Genomic DNA, 12,467 nt, shown 5'->3' with positions numbered 1-12,467 from the left:
AAAATTTCCAAAAATGACCTTTAGGGTCATTACATAAGGTGTGAGAGATGATTGGCTATGCAGAAATGAAGAAAAGTAAAAGGTAACGCAAAGAATAATCGTGGAGAGGTAACTATACAGAACATGGCAAATGTGTGGCTTACCGAGAAAATGACCCTAGATTATAAGAAGATATATAAGTCAAGAATTAGGGCACTTAGTAGGTAGTCGAGTGTAGTCTATTTCCGATATTAGTATTGTTATTATTACTCTCCTATTATCTTATTCTTTGATATTAGTATTACCTGATGTTTCATTTGCTTCGGCTATCGTAATATTTCTTGTTGCTATAATTCTCTTCTTTATTGTTTTCAACCTGACTTCTTCACTACTGTGTCTACTTTCCATACTTGATTCTTTACATGTTTTACTTGAACCAAGACTCGTCCGAAAACACCACCTTCCCAGATCCCACTCGTAGAATTACACAGGTATGTATGTTGTTCGATTTTTTTTAAATGACGACTATTTAGACCAGTTATTTTTAGCAATCACGAAAACTAAAATGAACCTCAAGAAACACTATCCCCAAGTAGTTTTCATAGCTAAAAAGCCTTTAAAGAGAGACCATAACAGTGTGAAATTTTCTCTAAAATATGCAATTTCTCCATCAATGGAGCCAATATCACAAGTTCGAATTCCAGAAAATAAATGGTCTATAGCTTCTTTCATCCTTTTCCTTTTCTTTACAATGACAGTAAGAAAATACATTGTATAACACTACATTGATCATTCATCTTTCGATGTACATTTTATCGACAAATATGTTGTACAGAGATCAATTGAAAAATGGAACAAGCTCTACAGTGTCACGCGGATATTACTTCACCTCTGAGCAATTATTCGGACCAACTGGTTCTCTCAAGCAGCTTGATATAGCCATAACAGCAGCCTCAATAGACGCGTCTTCACCCTGTTTCACACATCAGATTCATATAAGACTCAAACTTCAAAATCTCTGAAATACAACTCGAGGGAAAGGGAAGAAATTAAGAGTTTTACCTTTTCTTTCCAATAAAACATGTTTCCGTATGTCCCTGCCAAACGGCTCCAGAAGCTACGTGGAATATCGAGATCCACAGTAGCTCCAACGTTGAAATTCAGTATGTTTCCTGAACAAACACAATAAGCAACAGAAGATAATTCATCAGCACATATTTAATCTGGGAAAAAAAGAAGGATTTCTGGCATACTATTTACCAAATGTAGGATCAGCAACAAAAACTATAGTCTTGTCGTCCACTTGCCAATAATCTTTAATAGCTAATCCTGTGAATATAGCATTGAAACATCACCATTATACTTTTAAAGAATTTTAGTTAAGTAGCGATAGACGAGAGATAATTAGACACCAATAATAGTATATGTACCAGGCGTATCAGGGTAATTCTGAGCTAAAACTCTCAGCTTAAAACCAGTATCCTTTTCTATATCTGTGATCTCTTGTGCAAGTCTTTTCTCCTGTGAACAAATAATAATAATCATGAGCATCTTTGTTCCTTTCATATGAAATAACAGCTATCTCAGTGTGCATAGGAAAAGATAAAAGGGCAATATTTATAAACCGCGTATCAAAAGTCTTTTAGCAGAGAAAACAAATTAGAGAGAAAGCAACTCAAGGAAATATGATGAGCGTAAGAACAATAAAATGCCTCTCCTATCAAGTGACCATAAATCACACCTGACCATCCGAGAGAAAGCCAGCAACATCAATAACTGAAGTAAACTCCTTAGGAAGCAGTTCCGGCTTGTTCACCCCAACCTTTCCCTCAGCAATACCAACTCCTACAACGGTACGTTTATTTTTCACTCAGCATTCTAATCCAAGAAAAAAACAAGTCCAGAATTATCAAAGCACACATTTCCTAAGAATTAGAACATATCCAAGAAAATATATCCTGCAGTGTTCTGAAGTACATTCCCTACTGATTCAGTGTTATGAAATAAGAACGAACTAACTAATATTTTAATTAAATAGTAATTATTAAGTATTAACATTCCAATTGTTAAGATAGCACTTACTTTATAGCTATGAAGTAAGATGATACCAGAATGAGTTCAAATGCTGTGCCATTTCAACATTGTAAATCAAGTGAATATATCTTTTCTAACATAAGTGAATGTCATTTCAGAAGGTCTACAAGATGTTCTGTTTTGTTGCTAAACTAGAGGACTCTTTCGGAAATTCTATCGGAAGCATGTATTAATCCAATACTTCTCTGGCAGATCCCCATGAAAATTTGGCATCGCACATGTCTTATTCAAAGGGATAACTAAGGCTGGAAAGAGGAGCTCAATATGACAATTTCAAGTCTCAAGTAGAGTTTTCGGATAATGGTTGTTGAAGCTAGCAATTTGCTTTCCCTTCGATACATTTGAAAAGTAATATGGTATTGTGTCTTACAGAAGAAAAGCAAGTTGAATCAGAAATCACTTATCGAATGTTAAGACGCAGATTATAGGATTGCTAAGACGAGGAAACTTGGGAACATAATCTAACAATTTAGACCAGCATGCATCTGGCTAGAGAGTTATAGAGTTCGAGATATATGCGGATGTAGCCTTGAGGTAAGGGTTCATCCGAACCCAGTCGACCTGAGGATTATAAATTTATGTTTGGTTAGAGAAATTGATCATGTTTATAAGTTGCATTGGCTGCTCACACTTATGGACAACTTAAGCCCTTACACCATGGTGTCCGGCCCATCTTGAGCAGACCTCAACTAATTCCAATTCCACATGTACTTGCTACCACCAAGATTTGAATGGATAGGACAAAATCACCTAGTGTTTTTGCCTCCGTTGAGAATCGAACGTGAAACCTCATGATTCTCAACGTAATTCGTTGACCACTAAATCATACCCTCGTGTGCTATAAACCAGATTTTTATCATGTTGTCAAAAGCGAAAAGCGCAAAAAAGCTCTAAGATCCGTTGGGCTTTTAAGCACAAATAAAGAGAGGTCTTTAATGAGAAAATGCACAAATAGAGTTGAAAATCAAAGGCACTGAACTATGAGCTAATTTTTACTGCATATCAAACTTATCTATGAGCTCCAGCTTACTCTGAACTCCTCAGAACTCGCTTTTACAAAAAAAAATTCCAACCCATCTAAGCTTTTATACTATATAGGGACAGCAAAAAAGAAAAACAAATTCCTAGCAGTCAATTTTCAGTTCTAACGATCTTTAGTATGTTAAACAAGCCAATAAAGTCGAAATAGTAAGTTTTAACAAGAACCCATTTGCAACAACTGTAGAAACTACAAAAGACAATGCATAGAAATACTAAATTTAATTGATAAGTTACCTGTTAGTGAAAGAGCAAGAGCTAAAGAACCAGAAAGCAAGAAATTCAAAGCCTTTGATGAAAATTCTGAAATTTTGGATAATTTTGGAAGTGGGTTTTCATTCTTGACTGAAATTCTGGAATGAGAATGTGATGCTTTGATGGGAGAGTGACAGATTTTGCGGAATGTGAGAGATGAAGGAAGATGGAAAAGAGAAGCCATTTTCAGTTCTTTGTGTCTAGAGAAATGGGCACGTATTCTCACTCTAGAATAATGTACTCTTCTTAATTTATTTCATTTGGATTTAATTTTAAAAAATTCCTTATGATTAAAACTTATAAATATTAAAATAGTTTAAATTGGATATGACTCAACTTCATATTATCGAGGATTCTAGATAGAAACGAAGAGAGGTGTATATCGAAATAGAAGATTAGTATAGATGGAGTGTTGTCTTGCGCCACGTAGGTTTAGGCTTGTTAATACTTCTCTAGTTTTGTCATATATATATACTAGTTTCTGAGCACGTGCTTCGCACGTGTGTTTCATGTGGATTTTTATAGATACGTTAGAATGACTAAAATTTCATGAAAATATATATATGTAAATTGTAATGAACAATAAAATGCAACAATTACAAAATAAGTATAAAGACTTACGACAATAAAACATTCATAGAAAACTAAATTAAGAAGTCTAATAGAGAAAAAAAAGACAAAAAGAAACAGATTTAAGAAAAAATACAAGGTAGACATTATTCTTATAAGACTGATACATATATAAATGAAAAAATAAGTACAAAATTAGTACATAACTCTCCGAGTTCTTATCAATTCCTTCCATATCCTATCAAAATTCAAGAGTCTTCTTCATCTACTTTAACTATAGAATAAAAATAATAATAGCCTAATAATCTTGGTAGGGATTTCATGAGATAAAGAAGTTGAATTTATATAGATAGAATAGAAGGAATATCAAAAGATATCTTAAAGTGCTAGTTTAAATATTTAGAGGTTATGAATATGAAAAGATGAGAGTTATGAATATTAAGAGTATAAAAGTTGAATAAGTAATTAGAAAATAATAGTAAATAAATGAAGAATATGAAAAAGAAAATTAAAGTTAGCAAACCATGTAGAAAGAACAACTAAAAGTTCTTATCATGTAATTAAGCATCAATGAATTTAAATTTGTGAAGCTAGAGTCATTCTTTAATAATAATCAAGAGGACATTATCAATGTGTGCGTCTCCATTTTGCAGATTTGCACCCTTCAAATTATTAAATTTCGTTAGTTATCATAAAGGATAATACTTTATCCACATAAATTATATTAAAGGAAAAAGTTATGAGAAGAGGAAAAGTATAGCAATTTAGGTATAGACTTTTTTTAATTTTTTCTTTTATATATATATATATAGATTATAGATGATAAATATTAATAAATTAGATATTTAATTAGGAATTAATCTTAGGAAGTCTAAAAGTCATTTAACATTTTAATTAAACTTATACAATCAAATATTTAAATATTTTATAACAATTTAATTAATAGAAGGGGTAAAACCGTAATTCAACTTTCAACTTTTTTTGTTCATGCTTATAGTAATACTAGTTTCTGAGCACATGCTTCGCACGTGTGTTTCATGTGAATTTTTATAGATACGTTAGAATGACTAAAATTTCATGAAAATATATATATGTAAATTGTAATGAACAATAAAATGCAACAATTACAAAATAAGTATAAAGACTTACGACAATAAAACATTCATAGAAAACTAAATTAAGAAGTCTAATAGAGAAAAAAAAAATATATAGATTATAGATGATAAATATTAATAAATTAGATATTTAATTAGGAACTAATCTTAGGAAGTCTAAAAGTCATTAACATTTTAATTAGACTTTTTTTTAAAAAAAATTACAATTATTATATATATATAGATTATAGATGATAAATATTAATAAATTAGATATTTAATTAGGAACTAATCTTAGGAAGTCTAAAAGTCATTAACATTTTAATTAGACTTTTTTTTAAAAAAAATTACAATTATTATATATATATAGATTATAGATGATAAATATTAATAAATTAGATATTTAATTAGGAACTAATCTTAGGAAGTCTAAAAGTCATTAACATTTTAATTAGACTTTTTTTTAAAAAAAATTACAATTATTATATACATATAGATTATAGATGATAAATATTAATAAATTAGATATTTAATTAGGAATTAATCTTAGGAAGTCTAAAAGTCATTTAACATTTTAATTAAACTTATACAATCAAATATTTAAATATTTTATAACAATTTAATTAATAGAAGGGGTAAAACCGTAATTCAACTTTCAACTTTTTTTGTTCATGCTTATAGTAATATATGATATATTGTGTTTCGATTATCCCTTCTTTTTTTTTACTATTATTTTTTCCGCGTAGATTTTATACTATTTTTTTTAATTAACATATGCACTTGAGTCAAAAGGTTTTTAGAAAACAGTCTCGCTATCTCCACAATGTTATTTTAGGAAAATTAGTGACCTCAATTAAAGATTAATAGCGGATTATATCGATAATCTTCCCTCTTTGCAGCAATTACATATCTTCTCTCTTTTGCTCTCAAAGTTGTTGCATTTTTTGGAATTCAATTTACTCCGCCGGCCCGAATCTGTGTGTATACCGTAAAATTGAGGGATTTCCAGGTTTGTATTTTGTTTGTTGAATAAGTTTTTGATTCTTTTTGTGTTTCAATTGCAAATTAGGTTTTTTGTTAGTGGTACTCTGTGTTGTATAAGTAACTCAAAGTTTGAGCTGAAAAGTTAGGTTTTTTTAATTAAGGTAAAATATTGAGAATTGCGGTGGTACAGATATGTGAAAATGTTTAGAATTGAAGGTTTTCAATGGTGAAGTCCATATGTGATCATAGGTGCATTAGAGGTGAATCATTGTGGATTTGGATTCTTGTATTATCACGGATATTGTTGAGTTTGTGAAATTAGCTCAAGAGGATTACCTTTATGGCTGCCTTCATTTCCTGATCGGTTTACTTGCATACACACATTTGCATAGAATGAGAGGGTATCTGATCCTTAAGCTGGTAAAATTGAGTTACCAAAGACAGCAAAGGAAGGGAGAAAAAGATATAGGCTGCAGTTCCTATTGGAGCTAAACTTTACAATGAAATGGACAAAATCCATGTTTTTTTTGCTGGAGTTGTTTTCTGCTGCAATCGAGACAATGAAGGATGATCCTTCTGAAACTGGATATGACATGGAGAAAAACCTCCTGATAAGAAGCATGCTGTATGTTTAGAGTGTAGATCTGGTAAGACCGTAAGAAAGTCTTGTGCGGTTCTTTGGGTCCGAGACTTAAGAACAAGAGTTCTCAGAGAGAGCATCGGGGTTCAGGCGGGATGAAGAGAAAAATGACAAGAAGAGGAGAGCAAACCTGATACTTAGGCAAGCTATGGAAAACCAGCAGGAGTTGACTCAGTTGTAAATTTGTTGATGGAATGGCTTGCTTGATGGGTTCTTTCATATTCTGTTAGGAAGATCAACACTTAACTAGGCTAGATAGAAGTCAGACAAACTATAGTTGTCCTGTGAATGCCACAAGTCTATGATGAAGTCTGATGTAGCGCAAAGCATTTTTGGAGGTTAGTTGTTTAATTCTCCAATTACTGATCTGTTCCCTTATCTTATCAAACAAATGAAAAAGGAGGAAGTATGAATAAAAATGGAAACTATCAAGGATTTCTAACGGAATCATGTAATTTTTAAGGTCATTGACTGTGATTCTTTTTCTTTTTCATGCAAATTGGAAGTAAAACTGGGGACAAGAATAATTTGTGGACTAAGAATAGATGAAACACTAATTTGAGTACCAAAATTGCAACTAATAATATCTATACTTCAAAAAAGTTGATGTGCCATTTTACTTATAGCTTAGTGTTTGGCTTTCTCATGTCAAATGATTTAACTTGTCATTTAAACATCCTGAAGTGTGCAGCTTGGAATAGTATAACTGTAATTCTGCCAGACTGCCATCCCCCTACCCCCCACCCTCGCGATTATAACTGAATCCATGTCTCCCCATGAAACTGAGTCATTTTTTCCTTAGGAGATGTGAGTACAACATAATATGATGCTTCTCTTATGATACTGATCCCTGTCATCTACTCTTCATGAATGCCTATGGTTTTCCCTCCTTCTGCCTGTTCATTCACAGTTTTGATAACCTTGTAATTTGGATTCACGAGTCTACCACTTGCTGCTTCTATTAAACAGATATAGGCGATTGTTTCCAGTGTCATTATGCCAATCTAGTAGGTGCTTAACTTGTGTTTTAAATTTGACAAGATCATAGCTACTTGATGATCATCAGTGATCACTTAGATCACAGAAAGAGTTTTTGGGTTCTATTGTATTCATGAAACTGGAATGAAGTATAGTGGGCAATGAGTAAAACTCCTCCATTCGTTGATCTAAGGTGATGGTATAGTTTGTTTAATAAGTGGTAAATATTTCTGCAAATCAAATATTTCTTAGGACAATTAGCTAGAGCAACATGTGCTGACGAAATTTATTGCAAAAGGGGGAATGTTAAAATGCTTCCGAGGGAGGTCCGTTTGATATCCCAAAACTGCTTAGCAACAATCAGACAATTGGGGAATGTACAGGTGAACTGAACCAAAAAAGTTCGGGTTGAGTGGGTCTAAGCATTGCCTAGGTAAGCGACTTGTAGTAAGAGGACAACTATGAACAGTGTAGACCATCCCCATGGGCAAGAGCTCCAATTGGTAGAAATATCCCACAGCCACTTGGAGTTATCCAACTGGAAGAAGTAAGAATATTAATAAATATAGTGATAATTTGATTCTTCATTATGCTTTTGTCAGCGGCACTAGTATCGTCAATTAATTTTGCGGAAGAAAATATACTTATGGCATTTCTTGCAAACCTTACAACCTTTGTCATCATTAAATTGCTGAAGTTGCCTTGTCCAGGCTAATTGTTTGTGGTGTTCTCTCAAACCTTGTGAAGTTTTAATCTCTTTCCTCTTTTGTATTTGAAGTATTAACAGCAATGAATTCTGCAACGTGAATATATTTCTAATGGTTTTATTCAACTGATTTCTATCCCATTCTGTGTGCTCTCAGTTACTGTTGCTGGATATCTAGACTAGGTGCATCATTTGTAATAATCGGGATGCTTTTATATGTTATAGTACTTAGATTTTTTGATCAACTGTGAACTGCGTCCGATTTCTGCTGCAGAAAGACATTTTCAATCATGCTATTGTTATTCAGGCCCTAAAATTGTGGTTGTACACTGGTAATATTTACTACTTTATGGTTAAGAGATGATCTTTTGTGCAAAACATCTACCAGCCTTATCTGCCACTGTCTGCTTCTGAATAAATGGTTCATTGGACTTCCTAGTTTTCCTTGGACAGAATAATCTTTCTGATATATTTCGTTTGAAGGGCTTTTCTTATGTTGTTTATAAATCACGATTCAGTGTCATTCTTGACTGACTGACTACTTTTGTTGATTTCGTTATTGACACCCTCTGCACTCTATCTCATTCAGTGCCTTATCAATACACCAGTTAATGTCACTGTACTATTTCTATAGAATTATAGTGATTGGTTTTAGTTGCCTACTCAACTGATTTGTGAAACTCAATGAGGCAACAATCTACACAAAGCCTAAGATAGGCTAAATTCAGTTTATTACCACAAAACATGAAGCTCCAAGTTTTTACTCAAACCACAATTTAATCACCAACAAAATGCATTTGGTGTGAAGCCAGAAGGGTAGAAAACTAAGTGTGTTCCTTTTCTATGATCTACTGTTAGCTATATTAAATTTCCTACAAATATTTTGCTTTCAACGCGTCTAATGGAAAATTCAGGGTCTGGCAGCCCCATTTCAGTTTACAGCTGATATGGTCGAGGATTAAAGTTGCAAATAATGATTTAGATTCATCCAAGTCTTACATGGTTTTTGCATTTTGTTTATTTGAAACAATCATGCAACACAAACTCACATACATGCAATGTGCATTGTAGTTATCAATTTTTTTACTTTTCGGTACCTCAAACCCTTCTGTACTTATTTTCATTTAGTTGCACACGGTTCTTAACTCCTATGTACTGCAGCATTGTATGGCAATCTCAGCGTAAAAGAAGTCTTTGGATCTCACTGGCTTCACATGGTATGACTATCACGCCTTGCTGGTAATATCCAAATTCTCTTTCTGCTTCTTCTAGTAACTTGATAAAAGTAGGATGAGAAAGATAATCTAAAGCCAATGAGAATTTCCTTGGCTCTGCATTCACCCCCAGAGCGAGCACCGAGAAGTGCCCTTTCTTTGTTGAAGTTGTAACTTGACCTTTCCATTTCTTCCAGTTGCTGATGTTGTGGAGAAACGTCTTTTCAAAAAGCTTCATGATCTTCTTGACCTTGGCAAAATAGTCCCCACATATCACTTCTGTTTTTTGGCTTTTCTTGCTCATTCTTGCTAAAATATGTTGAGAAAAGTGCAAGTTTTTGTTTTTCTATTGTGAAAGTTCTAAGTGATATTTCCAAAAGAATTGGAATCTCCTATTTATAGTATCTGACTACCGTGTCCGCCTTTATTTTCTCATTTGACAAGCTATTTTTGGGTTATCCAATTTGTCCTCCCCACAAAGGGACACAATAGAAATGTCACTGTTGAAGGGGTCTTTGGGAACATGGATTGCCAGTAACCAATTCTATTTATCCAGTTTACATTTTCATTTTGACATTGTTCTCTTCCGTGGATTGTCGAGTGAAAATGGAATTGTCTTGTACTTCCTCTGTCCTTTTCTTCTATTTTTCCGCTTGTTTTCTCAAGTATAATTCAGAAACTCTTGAAAGCCAATTCGTACACGATTCAAAATTCTAATCCGATGCATGATTCAAATTCATGACATGCACTTAATTCCCTTACTATTGAACCAAAAACCCCATTCTCTAATTCATACCCCACCTCCACTGTATGGTACCATATAGTGTGTATCGGAAACCTCTCCCTTCCAAGGTAGGGGTAAAGTCTGCGTACACACTATTACACTGCATACATTGTTATTGGTACCATACAGTGTGTATGCACTAATGTGGCTAGGGTTGAAACCACAGAAAGTTGGGAAGGAGAAAAGGACTGTTCACCAAAGATGTATATTTATTAGATAGTAAAGATTTGAATGGTAAGAATACAAGAAACGAGGCATTTACAGGTTCAGGTACATAAATAATCAGCTTGGTACAATGTACTTTGGATAGATATTAAGTTGCCATGATAGTAACATTTTTGCTATCTTCCCAGCTGGCCCCTTGTCCCCAGCCCTCTTATGCTTTCTTCAATTCACTCCAATTTTGAACTACGTGGACTAATATGAACTACAGTTCAGTTCAACAGTTGTCTACCTCAGAATTCTTTTTTTCTTCACAAAATGCAATCAATTCTTTCGACCAACACAGCTATTGTACTGCTGCTAACTGTACTGTGGTTTCTTTCTATCACTATCTCAGCAGTTCGTCTTTCATATTTCCACGCAGCATCCAAAAAACTGGTCGAAAAGGTTGCTCAAGTACATGCATCCAGCTCGACATGAGTTCAAGCTCTTGATTGATACCTTTCTTGAATTTGTCAATTAAGACAATATCCTTAGTAAATGAGACTTTGTCTTGTATTTTGTTGGTTAGCTCATCCATAACTCGGGTAAACAAGTAGTATTTCGAAGCTGATCCTCGGTGTAAATCCATTGTTATGGGAACTCCTTCGTATCTCCTACTACTGTTCTCAGGCTAGTGACGATTCTTTCGTACATCTCTCCTTAAATATGTCCAGAGAAGAAACAACATTTCGAAAAGTAACAACCTATATAAAGTGAAAGAAAAAAGTGTATAAGATATGTTTACATTCATAAAAAAAAAAGGTTCTTCTAAACTTTGGTTAAAGAGCATAAGATATATTCTCATTTCATAATTGTATTCTAATTAAGTTGATGGGATGCCTCTACTAATTCATTAATTGTTTCTTCTGTTTAATCAATGACTCTATACATAAAGCTTTTTTACTTGATTACAGCTCGCACAAGATTATGAGCTGGATTGAGGAGTAACATTTTTTGTTGAGCCCAAGACTGGGGCTTAGTTAGTTATTAATGAAGTGCGTCTAGTATCGTGAGATCTCAAATTCAAACACCAATGAAACAACAGATTGGGGCACTACCACTAACAGATGCAACATTAGTTAAGTTATAGTATGTCACGCAAGAACACTTCATCTGATAATTTTATCACTTTTCGCCCTTCAGGTTGCCTGCTCGAAACTTGCCACCCCTAGGTATATGCGGGTCAAATTAGGTGTAATTTATACTAGATATACTAATATCTAAGCGTGATTTGTATGTATATGAGATACACTAACTCTCTCGCTTGTATCTCTCCCTCTCTTGCTCGCCTCTCCCCAATATATTTGAGTTTTACAAATTGTATGTATTTGTGTAACGAGAATCAATTCCATTTATCTGTGTATTTCGTTCGCCTCTCTTCCTATGTGTCGGTATTTCAGAATATACTTAAGTGTTGCAAATTTTATGTATCTATGTATCCAAAATCAATTTCGTTTCTGATATCAATTTTATCCGTGTATTTGATATCAAATATTTAGTATATCTCCGCATAGATACACTTATCTAATATCAAATATGTAGTATATCCTTGTATAATTAAGAATTGATTCTAAAGGGGCACACACACACACACACACATATATATATATATATATCTAATGTATCTCTGATCAGATACAAGAATAAAGCTGAAATGATGTATCTAGTGTAATTTTATAATGGTGGTATGGACGAGAATAGAATTGAAGGTGGCTAATAAAATATATCTTCACATCTCAAAGGTATATATATATATTACTATATATAATAAAGGGGAATATCTAGCACATGACAAGTGTTGGATGATATGTGCTTGATAGTGTTGTACATTCTTCTTTTATGGTTGTACCTTTAAAATTTATATTATTGGACAATTTAACACCATTAATTACCTACTACTTTATTAGCCAAAAAGTTTGACCTCATT

General features: G+C 33.2%; 1 protein-coding gene and 1 long non-coding RNA gene across 4 annotated transcripts; one reads left to right on the top strand and one right to left on the bottom strand.

The window, feature by feature from the left end:
• Positions 1-612: 612 nt before the first annotated feature.
• On the bottom strand, positions 613-3,621 carry LOC102585528 (thylakoid lumenal 15.0 kDa protein 2, chloroplastic). The gene is made up of 6 exons (XM_006339018.2): positions 3,349-3,621; positions 1,721-1,824; positions 1,410-1,500; positions 1,240-1,308; positions 1,042-1,151; positions 613-952 (listed from the first exon to the last, which is right to left on the bottom strand). Exons 1-6 carry the CDS (start codon positions 3,548-3,550, stop codon positions 860-862), a joined length of 669 nt encoding a protein of 222 aa, XP_006339080.1. The 5' UTR covers positions 3,551-3,621; the 3' UTR covers positions 613-859.
• Positions 3,622-5,784: 2,163 nt separating this feature from the next.
• Positions 5,785-11,970, top strand: LOC102585316 (uncharacterized). 3 transcript variants are annotated; one of them, XR_001473700.1, is made up of 2 exons: positions 5,785-6,039; positions 6,176-11,924. It is a non-coding gene; the product is annotated as an uncharacterized lncRNA (long non-coding RNA). The 3 variants fall into 3 exon arrangements; XR_001473701.1 differs by having other exon boundaries at positions 5,790-6,992; positions 9,500-11,970; XR_001473699.1 differs by having other exon boundaries at positions 5,792-6,039; positions 9,500-11,970.
• The last annotated feature ends 497 nt before the right edge of the window (positions 11,971-12,467 follow it).

This window comes from Solanum tuberosum, unplaced genomic scaffold, assembly GCF_000226075.1.
Source record: "Solanum tuberosum cultivar DM 1-3 516 R44 unplaced genomic scaffold, SolTub_3.0 scf00008, whole genome shotgun sequence".
NCBI lineage: Eukaryota > Viridiplantae > Streptophyta > Magnoliopsida > Solanales > Solanaceae > Solanum > Solanum tuberosum.
Note: the sequence above shows the minus strand (reverse complement) of the source record. Positions and strands in the feature narration are given on the sequence as shown.

Coding starts and splice junctions, on each gene's coding strand:
- LOC102585528 (XM_006339018.2), bottom strand. CDS start 3,550: ATGGCTTCTCTTTTCCATCTTCCTTCATCTCTCACATTCCGCAAAATC. Junction 1,825..3,348: donor TCTTGCTCTTTCACTAACAG/GTAACTTATCAA, acceptor GTACCGTTGTAG/GAGTTGGTATTGCTGAGGGA. Junction 1,309..1,409: donor GAATTACCCTGATACGCCTG/GTACATATACTA, acceptor CTATATTCACAG/GATTAGCTATTAAAGATTAT.